General features: G+C 36.7%; 1 protein-coding gene across 2 annotated transcripts in view; it reads right to left on the bottom strand.

The window, feature by feature from the left end:
* FAT1 (FAT atypical cadherin 1) overlaps positions 1–18,073 on the bottom strand; it is a 113,354-nt gene that overhangs the window by 23,556 nt on the left and 71,725 nt on the right. For both annotated transcript variants that reach the window (XM_050896622.1, XM_050896623.1), the window contains 6 exons: positions 11,428–11,703; positions 11,012–11,222; positions 4,403–8,470; positions 3,564–3,760; positions 2,004–2,157; positions 320–553 (listed from right to left, as the gene is read on the bottom strand). In XM_050896622.1, the coding sequence (XP_050752579.1) occupies positions 320–553; positions 2,004–2,157; positions 3,564–3,760; positions 4,403–8,470; positions 11,012–11,222; positions 11,428–11,703 (5,140 nt within the window). The remainder of the gene's footprint in view (positions 1–319; positions 554–2,003; positions 2,158–3,563; positions 3,761–4,402; positions 8,471–11,011; positions 11,223–11,427; positions 11,704–18,073) is intronic.

The following is an 18,073-nucleotide window of genomic DNA, read 5'->3' as shown; positions in this document are numbered from 1 at the left end:
ACACCAGGAGTAAAAGGATGGACCTAACCCATCATAACATTAATAGCTTATCACACTAAAAATATCCTACGTTTTGTCTCTCTCCCCCATCTTCTTTTTTGCAGAGACACAAAAGGGATGTCTTCCAAACTACTCACACATGGAAGTCAGGTGTTACATGATTTAGTAGACCTAAATATATCTTTCAGGAGTCTAATCCTGAGTGGTATTGAACATCTGTCAGTTCTACTGAAAGACTTAACACCTCTCAGGATAAGACTAAATAAACATTACTGTAACTTTGAGACCATGACAAAAGTATCAGTCAAAGAATGCATACCCGCATCTGCATCTGTTGCCTGCACTCTTGTCAAAAGGGTTTTAGGCTCTGTGTTTTCAAATACTGTAATAGAGTAAGGATCAGCTGTAAACTCTGGGGCATTATCATTCACATCTTCCAGAGTCAGAATAATATTAGCTTGGCAGAATCTTCCTCCTCCATCTGTGGCTTTCACTAGAAGATAATAAAGGGCTTGCTGCTCACGATCAAGTGGCATTAATGTTTTCAGTTCACCTATAAACGGAATAACATACGTAAGTTGATGCGAGTTGCAAGACTTAAGTATCCCTAACACATTTTCCTCTAAAATCTTTGTACTCAGAAAAACTAAACAGCAATTTTCTTTTTGACGGTAATTTCATCAGTGGCTAAGTCAACAGCTGTACTGCACTAATGAGTTCCACTTTGGGCAAAGCATGTCAGTGGCCTGCCTTTTCAGCTTTAAAAGATTAAATACTAAAATCCTCTGCCTTTTTTTCCAAATGCCTCTGCAACAGAAACTAGCTGAAGTAAAACTACCTGACAGTGCAGAGAGAGAATGTGTATACATGCACAAATCCATGTGTTTTTGTGTAAAGAAAATTAAAATATTAGAACTCTGGCTTTAACAAAATGCAAGGTAAAATCCACATATGGTTTTCCTGGGCTATTTAGTTGTGTTTGTTCCATAGCTATTGAGCTGACTCTCCTCTTGTAACATTCAATGAATAAACAGAGCTATTCACACTATCAAATATAACTTGCTGCTACAAGTCTAACACATACTTTCTTTCCAACGTGACAGAAAACACGATGACAGGCACAATGTGTAGCCATTGTCTCCTTTTAACCAATTCAAAAAAGTATTCTGAAATATTGTTTATGAGTATTCTATCCCCACCAATTCTGAATTTATGTAATGACATGCTAGCACAGCACACAGGTGACATTCAAAGTAAAAAAAATAACCCATGAAATAGGATCCTTCTCATCTATTTTGCCACTGAAGTATTCTAATCTCCTTCTCCATATTTCCACTATATCTTTGTATTTATCTCATTTAAATTCTTCTATATTATTTACTACTCCCTTCCTACTGCTTGTCTACTGCAGCCTGCAGAAGCACAGAATTTTGGCATTAGCTTTGACCTATATTATAATCCAGAAGACATGAATGCCATGAAAACCAAAGTCAGGCAAGTTAAAAGTTAATCTCATTTATATAATGCTTCCAATAAAACTGGAGGCACTTTTGGTGTTTAGTATGGAAAGAAAATTTGTTGCTCCATCTAACCTCATCCCATTTAATATGCCAACCCAAATGATGGCAAAGAGAATCTGAATGAAGATATTTTCAGTTATAAACCATTATTGCTACCACTACAATGAACATAAAAAGTACAAAATTTATAGCATACTTTTACTCAAGTCACTTCAGCATGGAAGTTTCTGGCTTCAGGGCAATTACCCTATTTACTCTTTAGTTCCTCGTATATTAAAATACTTGTCTTTTCCCTGACTTCTAATCAATATATTATTAGTATTTGTCTAATAGAAACTCACATTTTAAACAGTTATATAATAAACTAACCCTTAATGGAAAGCTTAAAGTACTGATGTTTATGTATGTCTTAATGTAATAGTAAAACATTTTATAAAATGAGGTGATGATTGGAATTTTGTAGAGTGTATAAAGTATTATTACCTGTGTCTGGAGTGAGTCTGAATTTTTCTGCTCCTGTGCCATGCAGTGTATAAGTAATTTCTGCATTGGAACGAATATCTGCGTCTGTAGCAGATACCTGCATTATCAGTTTGCCAGGAAGGGCATCCTCAGGAACAGAATCAGTGTATAAAGCCTGCAAGATTTTAAAGTTACATTGAAAGACTAAACATATGAAGTAAGTAGAGCTTGGAAAGGGGAGGGGAAGAAGGAATGACAGATAAGATAATATCCTGTTTGAATGTTTGGTAACATATGAAGTGAACCAGACAATGAAATACCTGAAAATGAAAAGAACTTATGATTTTCTAATTTATTAGATTATTCAGAAAGGTAATTAATACTGCAACCATAGAGACTCGAGTATCACTGCATAGCTAAGAACTCTAAACACTTGCAACTGATTAACTGATAATTAAATGCATTCCCAAAATAGGAGTTATAAATTTTTCATAATTTCATTTTTTCATCTTTTGGTAAATCATCTTCGCTAGGTCTGACTCAATCTAGAAGAAATAGATACCTGCCTTATTTGTAATGGCATGAAATGAAAGCTTCCAGTTTAAATAAAAACTAAGAAAAAAACCACTCAGAATTTAAAGGCACTAAGCACTCTTACAGCTCATCCATGTCAGGGATGTGCATTAAATTAGAAGGACTGAGCCTTATAACACCAATATTAACAACGAAAAAAAGCTAAAAACACTGACCTACCAGTCTGTATATAACTGCAATCATTTATATAGAAGTAATCAACATAAACGTCGACTAAGAAAAAGAATCAAATGCTCACTGTATACTTGATCCTTCCCAGAACAAAAAAAAGATTTCCACCTGGTAACATCAAATCTGTGTTTAACAAGATGGCTATGAAAAGCCCAAATGTGCTAAAGTGAAAAAAACAAAAAGCTGACTATGAAAACCCAGGGCTTTCTCGTAAGGCAATTATACATCTTGCAGGGTCCACCTTTCTGGGTTTTTTTCCATTCTTTACTTTTCACGTCCATTTTTGCAGACTATCAAATCTGGTAAGGCAGATAGCTTTGTAACAAGAAAATGCTTATGGATTACAGATTTTTGGTGCTGTTGAGTGCAACTTCAGGATAATATTCCAGTCTTTTCAACTCTTTTTATCACAGGAAATGCACAAATACATCAACCAAGTGATGGTATACAGCCTTCTTTGAGACTTTGCTTCCTTCAGAAAACAGAGCATATGAACTATCGTGGCTGCAGCTTAAAACAATTCCTTTTGGAAAAGTATGCATTAACACAGGAGAAATGTACTCCAATTCTCCTTATACTCTTCAAATACCCATCAAGTGTTAAAATTACATCAATGAATTGTCTTTGGGTTTTTATTTAAGAAACCTGTCCATGAAATAACTTTTCTTTGAAAGCATTCTATCTTAATAGTCCAAATTTCTGTAACCAACATAAAAGGAATACCTATTTGTCAGTCTCCTGAGAAGCAATTTCAAAGAAAATTTAGATTTTATGTATGGAAGCAGCTGGACACAGAAGATACAAGATTGTGCCTACCTTTTCGCAAACAGGGCTATTATCATTAGCATCAAGGACTTTAACCTCTACCACAGCTTTAGTTGCAAAGGTCCCATCAGTAGCTGTAATATTTAGAAGGTAATTATCCTTTTCTTCCCTGTCCAGAGGCTTTTTGACATAGACCTTCCATTCATTCTGTATATTTTCAATAGCAAACTGTCCCAAGGGATCACCTCCTGAAATATGAAAAGAAACATTTAATTAAAGAGAGAGATTGCTACTATTCTTCTATCAACATTAAGTTATAGCTAGAAAGAAAAAAATGTAAATGCAAATAAGCAGCCACTCTCTGTGGCTTTATAGGGAAATAGCTTCATTTTCCAGGTAGAAGTAGTCAGTAGATGCTCATACAACAAATTTAACTGCAGCCCACAGAATCTATAAAAATCCATGTAGAAATTCATGTAGCATTATAGATAACATCATATCAAGACATAAGCTAAATAACAAAACCAATAAAATACTCCATTGGAAATTAATCATCTATTATTTTGTGAAATTTCTGTCGTTTGTTCTTTAACTACATCACTAATTTAAGTGTAAGTATATTTTTTAAATAAAATCTGATATATAAGTAAACTACAAAACACATGAAGCCTTTAAGCAAGGCACACATGAAATGGAAAGCCAAAGATCTGCTTTCTAAAACTCGTTTTTTTCCTCTTAAGTTTTTAATATTCATATTAAGACACACACATTCTTTCTCTGCAGCTCTATGGTTTCAAATACTTTTCAATAATTTGAAAGATTAAGTTATATCTCACATCATTCCAGGACCACTCAAAATGATTATTCTGACATTACTCAAAAAGATTTACCTGTAATGTAATAAAAGACTTGTCTATTGGCTTCTTCTGTATCAGCATCAGTTGTACTCAAGATGGCAATTACCCCACCAGGAGGATCATCCTCACTGACTGTTCCTTTATATACCTCTGCAGTAAAGCGTGGAGGATTGTCATTCACATCTGTAACAGTAACTTCAACCACAGCCACAGAAGACAGTTGAATTTTTTCACCCCGATCAGATGCAACCACTGTGATTGTGTATTTGTCTCGTTTCTCATGATCGAGTTCTTTGAGAGTGGTAATCCAGCCAGTTTCCATATTTATGGCAAAAGACTCTATAATGTCTAGCTCTTGAGAAGGATCCAAGCTGTAAGTAACCTGCCCATTGAGTCCTGAATCTAAGTCATTTCCTTTAACCTGGATGACTCTTGTTCCAGCTGGCATGTTTTCTACGATGAATGCTTCATATGGATTGGACTCCAAAACTGGTTTGTTATCATTTGCATCTTTTACCTGAATGCTTACCTCTACTGAGGAAACAACATTATAATCTTCATTTGCATACTGTGCTCGAACTGAGAACTGGTACCATTTAGTTGTTTCATGATCAAGATTCTTCTCAAGTTTCAACTCTCCAGTCTGTCGGTCAATCACAAAAAAATCATCTCTGTTGCTTTCAGGAGTGTTCCCTTTAATCAGACTATATACTAAAGTCTGATTATGCTCTGCTTTGATAACATCTATCTCAGTCCCAATTGGAATGTCCTCAGAAACTGTGTAAGAATAAAATGGCTCTGAAAATTTTGGAAGAGGCACTTCTGTTGGGAGTATTCTAGCATAGACAGGAACAACTGACTCTTTTTTGGGGGATCCACCATCCACTGCTCTAACAAAGAAGGTCAGAAACTCATTTTCTAAACCAATTAAGCTTTCTTTTGTAGTAATTATGCCAGACAATGAATCAATTTCTAAATTCTCTTTAACGTTTTCAGACTCTGCTTCAATAGCATATGTGATGTCTGCATTTGTACCCTCATCAGCATCAGATGCCCAGACTTTAATGACAGAAGTACCCCGTGGAACATCAGATCCAATATTTACTTCATACTCTGTTGCTCGGAATTGAGGAGCGTTATCATTGTCATCTGTAAGTATTACATTAACAGTACAAAAAGCAACTTTTCCTCCTGAATCTTTGGCCATTAAACTAATGGCAATTACTTTTTCTGCTTGTGTTTCACGGTCAAGCTTTTTGGAGGTAAATATCTGCCCTCTCTCATTTGTATAAAATCTGTCTTTGGCAAAATCATTCACAATGTGGTAAGTGATGTGGCCATATGTACCAGAATCTTCATCTGTTGCTTTAACTTCAGTCACCAAAGTATGCAACGGAGCATTTTCAGCTAGTTCAACCTCATATTCATTCTGGCTGAAAACAGGACTGTGCATATTGGCACTGGTTACAGTGATATGGACTTGGGCTGAGCTTCTGAAGACCCCATCAGAAACAGATATGTTAAGATTATAATGTGACTTTAGTGTCTGTCTGCGTAGGTTTGAGATGGTGATAATGCCAGTTTTACTATTAATTACAAAATTCTTTTGGTCATTGCCTGTCAGAATGGAGTACTCCAGCTTGTCAACATCCGAAATATCTGCATCTGAGGCTTGCACACATGTCACAAAATGCCCTCGGGGAGCCAGTTCACTAATTTTAGCTTCATAAAGCAATTGGTTAAAAAGAGGGGGGTTATCATTGAGATCGGTTACATCAACAATTAAAATGGTATCGCTGCTCAAGGGCAGCATGCCACCATCTATGGCCCTTATTAGTAACTTGTGTTGTTTAATTTGTTCATAGTCCAAAGTTCTTGCTGTAAGAATGAGTCCAGTGCTGCTATCTATGTGGAAGTAGTCATGACTTTCACTATTATCCTCAACTAAGTGATAGGAAATCCCCCTGTTTGTTCCAGAATCGGCATCTCTAGCGCTCACTTGTACAACAGATGTTCCAACAACAGATGCCTCAGAAAGAGTTGCAGTGTAAGACTGCTCTGTAAACACAGGAGGATTATCATTGATGTCTTCCACTATTATGTCTACAAACACATCAGCGTGTGCCCCAGTTAGGGAGTCTGTTGCTCGAATACTCAGTTTGTAGGCTGGATGAGACTCAAAGTCAAGAGGGGCAACAACATTTATAACTCCAGTGTTGAAGTTGATAGTGAACTGATTGAAAGGATCTCCATCTGTGATGCTGTAAAACACCTTAAGTCCTTCTGGGCTGTTTGCTTGTACATGTACCACAGGACTATGGAGCTGAATGTTTTCTGGTATCTCTGCACTGTAGAAAGGCTTTTCGAAAACTGGCATAGCTTTACTCATAACTGTAATTGGAACTACAACTTCAGCAGAAAAAGCAGGGTCTCCTCCATCTTTTGCCACTACTGTGACCAGATACTCCTTATTTAGTGTGTCTGGTTCAAACTTCTTCTTCAGTGAGATTTCACCAGTGGGATCAATTTGGAAATGTTCATGATGTTCTTTGAGATAGTAATGCACCTCTCCATTTCTGCCTGTATCTTTATCTACTGCAGTGACACGTTGAATAACATGGCCTACTTCAGAGTCTACTTTAACAGCAGCATAATATGGAAGATTGACAAAAAATGGAGCATTATCATTTACATCTTCCACTGTGACTTTAACTACAATGTGTGCAACAACTGATGGTTTATATTCCTCTGTCACTTCTATGACCACATCAAAAGATTCTTGCTGTTCACGATCAAATGGTATTCCTGTTGTTGAAAGGACTCCTGAAGTTGGGCTTATTTTAAATCTGCTGTCTGGATTTAGAATATGGTAAAACAAAGGTTCATTTATTTGATTCCCTATAGCAGTAACAACAGCTATTGTTTTTGCCTCTGTGGAATTCTCCTGCACTGTTGCAGAGTAAGAACTCTGTGTGAACTTCAGCTGGCTTGCTTTGCTTTCTTTCACATTAATTTTTACAGATGCAGTGCTTGCAAATCTGCCATCAGATGCTCTCACTGTTAATTCATATCTGCTTCTTAACTGAGTTGTATTTTGTACTGTTATATCTCCAGTCTTAGGGTTTATTGAAAATTTTTCTCCAATGTTGCCTTCAATAATAGAATAAATTAATTGTGAAAAAATGCCTGAATCTGCGTCAGTGGCATTTATGCTGATGACTTTCACACCTTTATAGGTTGGAACCAAAATGGATGTCTCGTACAACTCTCTTGAAAACACAGGAGGGCAATCATTGATGTCAATTACATAAATAGTAACATTAGCTGCATATTCTGCATATAAACGTGGTATCCCCATATCATGTACTTGCACTGAAAAGTGGAAAATATTTGTCTCCTCGTAGTCCAGACTCATTACTGTCCGAATGGCACCAGTGCTGGAATCAATGGCAAAATACTTGCGGACAGATGGTTCAACAATTTGATAAACAAGCAAAGCATTAGATTCTTTATCAGCATCTGTAGCTCGAATTACTAATGGGATATTCTTGTCAGTCAGAACCACGCTGTTAATTGAAGCCGATTCACTGATGAGTCCTGTATATTCAGCCTGCATAAAAATTGGTGTATTGTCATTCTCATCCCGAAGATGTACCAAAAGTGTTGCATTAGTGGACAAGCCAGCCATGTTTGTTCCTTGCACAGTTAGAGTGTAAATAGGCAAAGTTTCAAAATCAAGTATCTTCTGAGAAACAATGACACCCGAGTTCGGGTTGATAGCAAAGGCATCACCGATATTACCATCTTTTATTTCATAAACTACGGAAGACTGACTGTATGCTGTAACCATTCCAACAAAACTGCCAATGCTGGCACTTTCACTGATTTCTGTAGAATATTCTCTGGCTGTGAATTTTGGTGAGGCATTATCAGAAACCGTAACAAATATATGCACAGAGGTCACTTCACTCATTGGAGGATCTCCTTTGTCTGTAGCTTTTACCATCAGGTTGTATTCTTCCTGGTTACTACGATCTAATTCCTTCGCAATTTTAATCATACCCAAAACGGGATCTATAAAGAAGGAATTTCCAATATTCCCTGTGAAGAAAAAGAAAAGTAATTAAGAAAGAGGTCTACAGAACTTAAAGGATGATTGCTTATTTAGCTATATACTAAAAGAGATCATGTAGCAAGAACACAGAGAATACTGAAGTTTCTTAGTTTTGTTTAACATTTATTAGCCTCCCTGGAAAGCTTTCTGTAATAAGAGTTAGCACTAATTCTAGGTTTACTTGTGGAAACATCGCATATAACATAGTTAGCAAAGCCATCCAAGCCTTGAAAATAAATGCAAAAAAAATTTGTTTCATTTTCCATTAAAATCCTTAAAAAGATAACAAGTACATTGCAAGTTTCAACATTGTAAATTATGTATTTTCTTCAAATTATCTTTGTCACTGAGTTCATCTTTAAGCCAACTTAAATATCTACTGAAGCTGAAAGAAAATTATATTCAAAGTTAACATTAGTGGAATACAAGTTACATTTTATGATCTAAAATAACTAGACTGCTTTCAAAAAAAGAAGTGTTTTAATGAATTCACACTTGTGAATCTTAATTGCTTATGCAAGTATTGTTTAAAATCACTGCTTCAAAATTAGTCTTTCTGAACTGGACCAATAGTTATCTCTCTCCTAAGTTCCCATTAATACACAGGCAAGTTATTCCCTGTGATAGTATTAGAAAAAAAATGCTACCTGCTGAGGATTACCAGCTGTCATTTGATAAACACTTACTTTCTTTATATTTTCAAATATATAGCAGGACTACACTTCATACAATATTCAGCTCATGTATTAAATATGGTAAGATTTAACATTTTACCTCCTTAAAAAATTACATTACTAAAGTCATGTTCTCAGCATGGAAAAAATTCATTAAGAACTTCTGAGTTATGCACACAAGTAGGCAAGAGGGGGGTTTTTTTGTGTTTTTTTTTGTTTGGGTTTTTTTTTTTTTTAGTGGAGGCTCTAAACACAGTGGCATTCTTAGAATATCCCATTACAAATCTAAGCAGCCATTACAAACATTTAAGGAATGTTCCTTCCATATGCTTAGAACATCAATTATAATGCTTTAACCTCCCAGTAGATCACAGTCCTGTAAAACAAACCTAAGAAAGTCTTACATTTACTCCTAGAAAAAGCTAGCAGAAAGGAAGAGAACAGGGTGTAACTTCATTCTAGACAGCACGCACACACATTTTTTCCTTGCCACGCTTTGGCATTCGTAAAACAAGCACTACTGAAACAGGAAAGGCAAGAGAAAAGTTTCATGGACATCAGTGTCTGACTTAGTAAAAAAGTCATATTTCTACAAGTAACAGAAAACAAACATATTTTAAGCAACTCATGAGACACTTAAATACTTTCTTCCTCTTCAGAGTATCATAATCACAGCTTCGTTTTAATACAGTGTTAAAGTACATTTTCATATCAAAACAACACTTTGGGGGAAGAAAAGGAAAATATTTACAGTAAACAATTCCTATGCTTTACAAAGCAACTTATGTCAAACAAAAAAAGCATTTGCACGTATCACCTTGCATGCAACAGTAACTGAATAACTTTTTACCTACTGTTCTCTTTAATATATAGTTTCTTTTGCTTGTTACTGGGATTTTTATTTTAAATTACTTTCTACCTTTAAAGTAGTACTTCACATAGGTGATGAAATTTAAATAACTTTTTTTTCCCAGTCATAGTGCCTAAATAGTTCAGGACCTTGGTAATGGCAGGCTTGTATCTAGATTCAAAAATTCACTTCCATCTGGTAAGTGAACTCAGTCAATGTCATGCTGTTTTCAAATTATTCAAAATTGCCATAATTTGAATTGCATTTTTATAGGCAAGTTCAGAAAGATACTCTGATGTTAAAAATAAAGAGCAGCACCTAAGGCTCTGCTCTGGCCTGCAATCTGAAAGGAGCCTTAATGCCGAATTAACCAGCTATTAAAGAATTTCTTATATACTTTATTGAGCTAGAATAGCAGTCCCACTATCTAAAATCAGCCAGAGGGAACCATGCAAAGCAACCGCTTCCTTTCTACATCTATCAGAAAGTTTAACTTAAAAACTGGGACTATTTAGTGGTTAAGTATATGGATACTTATAAGTTATTTTTGAGCTCCTTTTTCCACATTGTGCTAAACACGAAAGCACTTGTCTCAGGCTCTTACTCTTTTCATCAAATCCTTGCTTTGCCTATGCCATGAAATATCACTTACATTATCAAAAAATAATGCTTTTTTTAGATCTGAATTTAATGCTTCTGTACTTTCTAAAGAACACACCCCTCTTAAGGGTTTAAAGGTAGCTTTTTCTTCTACTACCACTAAAATGTTCCAAATGTATCTAAAGGATAATATAACTAGCTAAGGGAGAGAAATGAATATTTGTCGTCGTAGTTTCCTTTTAAATGCTCTGAGGCTATATCTTAAATACATCTCACAGAATACGACACATACACCTGTGCTGCCCTCTTTTTTATAGCTTTTTTTTTTACATGTCTACAGTTGAAGCAAAGTATCAGCAAACATTGTTTCAAAATAAACAGAAGACATAAGAAAGTCAATATACCTGATTCAATAGAGTACACAATTTCTGCATTTTTTCCTTTGTCCTTATCTAATGCTGTAACCTGGAGTACTGCTGATCCAACAGCTGCTGACTCATACACCCGTCCTTCATAGGAAGAGCTGGTGAACCATGGAGCATGATCATTTGTGTCACTAACATTAATGATGATTCTAGCATAGTTGCGCTTTACAGGAACATCTTGATCTCGAACCTGAAACAGTTAGCACATTACTAGTAATCAGCACTGTTATTTCAGTAGTTCATCAAATATTAGTAATAATTCAAGGTTCAATCTGATCAAGATCGCATACAAATCAAACATACAAATAAATGTTTGAATTGAGGGGACAAGTTAAAAAGACATTTAAAAAGATCTGTTTGTTACTGACTACAGAAGAAATTTTGTGTTTATTTACCATTACTGTAAGAATATGCTGGTTCATGGTCTCATGATCGAGTTTTTCTGAAGTATAAAGAGAGCCAGTTCCAGGGTCCAAACGAAATTTTTTAAGACTGATGGGATCAGTGCTGCCCTGCATAGTATAAATCAGTTTATTCTTCTCATCTCTGTCTGTGGCACTGACTTGCAGAATTTCTGTCTCTGGTATGGTGTCTTCAGGTATAACAACTTCATATTTTGAAGCTGAAAACTGAGGCCTGTGATTATTTGTGTCTATAACTTTGATGTACACCTGAAATGATACAATGAGAAGGGGAAAGCATTGATGATATTTAGGAAACAGAGATGAAAAGAGGATATTTCATTAAAAATCAGACCATAATACTGAAATAATTCCACCTCAAGACAATTGTTTTTTCAGGGAGGGGGAGAGAGGTGTAAGGAAGAAAAATCTCACTAAACCCAAATCTGCCTCACCTTCCCCAAAGTCAAACCAGAAATCTATACAATCAAAAATGCCTTAGATAAGATATCTTAAAGGGAATGATTTTTGTCTAAAGCAAGATGAAAAAGAATTCCTTACTAATTTTGAAATAATAAAAAAAAAAAAAATTCTGAATATGGATCCCAAGGTGGGTAAAAATCCTTTTTATTTGTGCAATTTGGAATTTCAAGCAATGTCTTCCAAGGCAGCGGCTGCACTGTACTCCTCCTTGCCCTCACATGGAAACAATCCTCTTTCAGGTCCTTACATTTCCAAGCCTAGGCAAGAATGGCAAAGTGGCGGAATTCCCACAAAAGTCTATTATTTCAAAGAACCACAGGTATTGTTTGCTCTTCTTCAGCAATGTAGCACAATCTCAGCATAGGTAACTGGTCACCAACACAATTTCTCTATAGTTACAGTTATATTAACTTCGATGCTTCAAATTGCATTTTCCTACAGAAGTTCAGCTGGGTTCACCTACGTGCTATGCAGGCAATGCTCTCTTTGTCTGAATAATAATGTTTACTGGAACCACACAAGATCCCTGCACACCCACTTGCCTTTCACAGCATCGAACTCTTGTATAAAAAGGGTAAGACATTCAGCCACCATTGAGTTCCTTCAACAGCGATAACATCAGATGAGTAACAGTAATGCAGAGGAGTTGGCAGGTGGACAGCAAAGCTCCAAGAACACATGGCTAAATTCAACTTCTTCATGTGCTGCACATACAGCCATACTTTTAGCCACCCAAAAGTTAGCTGCTTTGTATAAATTAGTTAAGTGCCACCAACAGATGTTCAAAATAAGTACTTAGGATATCATAAGAGGGTTAAATTGCTCTTTGAAGATACTTATTGCTTTCCATTGATACCTGGTGGAGTCCAGAGATATAATTTAGACAAGGTACCAAACCGCATGCAGCAGAAACTAGATGAGATGAATCTTGATGGTGGTAAATAATAAGGAAATGCCATACACCTCGCTACAGGAAGAGAAAACTTCCTCAACTTCAACCTTGCAAAACTAGCATCTTACGCTAAAACTTGTACCAAGGAAAAACAGGTGTTAAGTGTATCAACAGGCGTCATACCAATTCCTAAAATATTTATTTCAGATGCAGGTATATTATCCCAGGTTGCAACTACTACCTCAGCTCCAATACAATGAGTTCTTCCTAATGGCAAATTTTAATACAGGCTGAAAACATTTAAATAACTTCCAGACAGACACAGGCAGTCCTTGGATATACTCTACAAATGCTACGAAGAGTTTAGGAGACTGTTAGAAGGATTTTATTCTAAGTAACAACAGAAAGACTTTTGCATCTAAGTAATGAAGTCCTGCACCAACCCTGGAGGCACCATGGGGCAGACTGATCAATGGAAGTGAGAATTTGGGAACACAAAGAACTGGGTGTGGAACTCTTGGGATAACTTTGTATTATAACATAGGAAAGTCCTCCCAAAAACTGGGATATTGCCCACTCTGGTAGCTGAAATAACTGTCACCAGAAAGACTATTTTCACTGAGAATTTCACTCAGATAATAAAAAAGAACAGACAAGTATATAAAAGGGAATATAGGAACAGAGCTGAAGGTGGCAAACGTGGAATCTCTAGAGTCAGAAGCCAGATATGGAATAAAAAGCCAGGTAAGGAATAAAAAGGGTTTTAAGTTTATTTGAAACCGTGAAACAATCTGTGGGTAAGCAAGACCACCAGGAAATATAAAGAGCAATCAAGGAGGAGGAAAGCCCGTCCCAGAGTACAATTTCGCCTCAGTCTTATTCACCAAGAACAACAGGGAGCATGACCCTGCACAAAACAAAATAAAAATGAGACACTGGCAAAGCAGTAGTGCTGCAATAAGCCGCTAAACGGAAACAAATCACCAAGACAAGATGGGAGCCATCCCCAGGTTCTGCTGGACTGCAGGGAGGGCAGGAAAAAAAAAGAAAAGGTAATCCTCCTAATGTAACACACACTGTTCATAATACTGAGCTTCACCTTCAGACCACCAGTCAGGGCGGGGAGGGGGGCACCCGTGTGTGTGTGTTCACACACCAGTGTCCACGGCCACACACACAATCCTCCGACTTTTTTAGTAGACGTAGTCCTAGGCATTGCAGGTCACTGAGCCATAATCCAATATATAGTACATTTAGGGAAATACTCATAAACGTAGGTAGTTTTTCAGTGTTTGAAACAGTCTGTTAGGATAAATACAAACTATCACTGCATAGGAAAATGCTGCCTCCAACAATTTATTAGATTTCTCAGAAAACTGAAGAAATAGGAAATAAACTAATCATTTGGCACATTGATAAAATCCCTTGCAAGATGTTGCTACGGAAACTAAGGAGTTTGTTTTTGTCATGGATTAGAAACTGATTAAAGAAAGGAAACAAAGAGTTGGAATAAATGCTGATTTTTCGGTGGGGAGAAAAATTAATGGTAGGTGACCCAGGATACATATTAGGTCAAGTTTTTAAATATATTCACTAACAAATTCAACTGGAAAATGAACAGCAAGAATGAAAAGAATATGACCTTATATATGTGATTTTTTTAGATTGTCATGATTAGAGAGGATGTAATAAAGCAACACAAGCACAGTTGTTTCTTTTTAAATTCTGTATAAATAAAATACATTTTAATGCATTGGTGTCCTGGTTTTGGCTGGGACAGAGTTAACTCTCTTCTCAGTAGCTGGTACAGTGCTGTGTTTTGGATTTAGTGTGAGAATAATGTTGATAACACTCTGATGTTTTAGTTGTTGCTAAGTAGCGCTTATCTTCAGCCAAGGACTTTTCAAGTTTCCCATGCTGTGCCAGCAAGCAGGTGTGCAAGAAGCCGGGAGGGAGCATAGCCGGGGCAGCTGACCTGAACTAGCCACAGGGGTATTCCCTACCATGGAACGTCATGCCCAGTATATAAACAGGGGAGAGTTGGCTGGGAGGCGTGGATCGTGGCTCGGGAACTAACTGGGCATCGGTCAGTGGGTGGTGAGCAACTGCATTGTGCATCATTGTTTTCTTCCCCCCCCCCCCCCCCCCCCCCCCCCCCCCCCCCCCCCCCTTCCTTTTTTTTGTTATATTCCTTTTCATTACTATTATTATTATTTCATTATTACTATTGTTAGTATTATATTTTACTTTAGTTATTAAACTGTTCTTATCTCAACCCACAAGTTTTACTTTTTTTTTTTTCCCTTTCCTCCTCCTCACCCCACTGGGAGGGGGAAGGGGGAAGTGGCTGTGTGGTGCTTAGTTGCTGACTGGGGTTAAACCACGACAATTGGAAGAAATACGGGAGGGTCCAATACAGTAATTTACATAGCATTTTAGTAAAAACACCTGCTCACTGAACACTGGTGCTCAGGAAAATGAAAAATGAAACCAAATGAAGATGGCCAACAAATTAAAAAAAAAAAAAAGGGCAGAAAAAAACAACCCTCAACACAAATCAAACTACACAAATATTTTTGTATCAATAAAAGGTTAAAAGACCATATACAATTACAACACTTTAATTAATGGATACTACGCTTTCAAAATGAACACGTCAGCAATTTTTTTATTCAATTCCCACTCCCAAGAGATTAAGTTCAGAGTCAGAAAAACAATAAGTGAAAAGGTAAAGCGTCAAATTTGATGAATTTAAATGAAAATTTCTATTTAAGTTCATGTCTATTTCCCCCCCCAATGAGGAAATACAGAAAATTAGGTCAAAATAAGAGGTGAGAGGGAATGCAATCCAGAGCAACTGTGTTAGATGAATCTTTGGAGCCGAAGACATGGCCACCTGTGCTGCTGGTACTACACAAAATGAATACAGGAAAACAGCATTTCTAGAATGGAGCACCACAAAAAAACTGTGCAAAGTACTAAGTTAAATGCCAGGAACGTTGTGACTGTGAAACGAACATTGGTACCTGGAAGTCTAATCACATAGCCAATGAACCAGCTTAACTGAGAAGCAATCTGTTGATCATACCATCAGAAGGACTTGGCATTAACTTCCTCTGGTATTAGCTAGTGAAGCAGTTAAAATGACCTTACCGCTAAACACGTAAGGAGACATCCTCCAAAAAGGTACTGTTGGGCTAAGCAGATAAGGAGATAGCTCTTCAAAACGTGCAGCACTATTAAATATGAATTACTAACGAAAATATTGCTAAGGAATAAACATAATGACTCAGTCACTATCAGTGGCTTGCTCGGGTATTCCATTACTTGTCAAATTACTTGCTCAGGCATGCAGTTTTTCTCCACACTGGTAAACACACCTACAAATACACAATTTGATCTATTAGTGCCATCATTTTAAATGTACCTAAAATCCCAAGTTCATCTTAGACTCAAGTGAAAGGTGTTTTATCTACATACTTCAGGATTCATTTCTCACTCACTGATGTTGTTACTTTACGCCCCTCCGCAGATTCTGGTGGACCAGCATAACGTGAATCAATGGACACCTTTTTGGTAACTTGGCTAACTGCATGCTGGGCTGCTTTAATAAGAGGAGCAGCAGGCAGGGGGAAAGGAATTCTTCCCCTCTATTTAACACTCGCTGGTCGGACTGTAGAGCCACGAAAGTTTTGGGGCCTGCAGTCCACAAGAGATTTTGACAAACTGAAACAAACCCAGTGAAGGGCCATTAAAATCAATGGGGATCTAAAAGCTCTCCATCCACTGTGTAAAGGGAGGGCTGCAGGAAAGAGAGCCAGACTCTTCTCAGAGATGCACAGTGAAAGGACAAGAAGCGACACTCACAAGCTCCAATAAGGGAAATTACAATTAGACAGAAGAAAAAATTATTTTCAAGGAGGGTTGTTAAACACTAACATAAAAGCATGTCCAAGGAAGAGGGGTCATGCCCTGTCATCCCAGGCCCTTAGCAAGTCCCTGAACAACTTGATCCAACTTTGCAGTTGCTCTGCTTTGAGCAGGAGTTTTAACTAGGTGAACTCCAGGGGCTCCTTCCAATCTAAACTATTAAATAAATGTACTAAGAAAACCCTACTTTCAAGACAGGGATTCTTACTGATGATAACTGACAGGTGCCAGATGTGCAATTTCCTTTTAAATGTAAGAGGACCAAATTTTCATGTAAACTGTTAAAGCCTTCAAATTAAATGAAAGGCACCTGAAGTAATAATTGTGAATGCAATTTTAAAGACCTACACAGAAAAATATGGGTTTGTGCGCCTGCAAACAAAATACATGAAAAGCTTATGTTATTCTAAAGTAACATGTATAATACAATAAAAACAGCTATTGAGCATTTCTCAATGAAATGATAAGATTAAATTCAAATGAAATATACTAATATTATCTCTTAAGAAAGAAGTTGCATATTGAAGAGGCACACTATAGAAAAGTTTGACATTAACAGATGATAATCTCTGATTACATGTGACCTCTGAAACAAAATGGTCTGGAACTGAAGAAACTTGACTCATTTTGCAAGTCTATGCAAGGGGCTGTGTTGCGCAACTGCTGTCTACTCACAGATCTCACTGAGAGCGATGCAACCTGGTTATACAGAGAACAAAAGCAGCCCAGGATTATTTAGGGGAAGGACTTGAAATCTATTAATTATTTGACAGGTGAAACCTAAATTTACATAGGAATGCACTGATTACTAATAAGTTATAGAGGAGGCATGTGCCATTGTCCAAACATACTCAGTGCATAATATTTAAACATGATGTTCCTTTAGATTGTTCTAATCTAATTTTTCATTTGCTGATTCTATGTGAAGTTTAAAATCTCCTCCTCTCTCCATTCATAATTACATTACAGTTACATTGACGTGTTTATAATCATTTTCATAAACAAAAAGTTACATTATCCAGAGATAATATAACTGCATTCCAGTTCTAAAATGTCTCTGTGGAGCAGTGTGGTGATCGCAAGCAAAAATGCACATTTAATCAATTAAGAATATTCTATCCTTCATTCCCAAAGCATAATATCCATATAAATTGTGCATAAAGCAAGATTAAATATTCTGCAATAACACAGCAATAGGTAAAATGCTGCAATTAGCTTTAAACCATCTTAAGTATTACTTCCAGTGAAAAAATTTGATAGACACAGCAATGACTGGAAGCAGCTATAGCTAGAAACAGGATTTTTTTCTTTCTTTTTGTTTTCCCCCAAAAAGCA

This window comes from Gymnogyps californianus, chromosome 4 (assembly GCF_018139145.2).
Source record: "Gymnogyps californianus isolate 813 chromosome 4, ASM1813914v2, whole genome shotgun sequence".
In the NCBI taxonomy this organism is placed as follows: Eukaryota; Metazoa; Chordata; class Aves; order Accipitriformes; family Cathartidae; genus Gymnogyps; species Gymnogyps californianus.
Note: the sequence above shows the minus strand (reverse complement) of the source record. Positions and strands in the feature narration are given on the sequence as shown.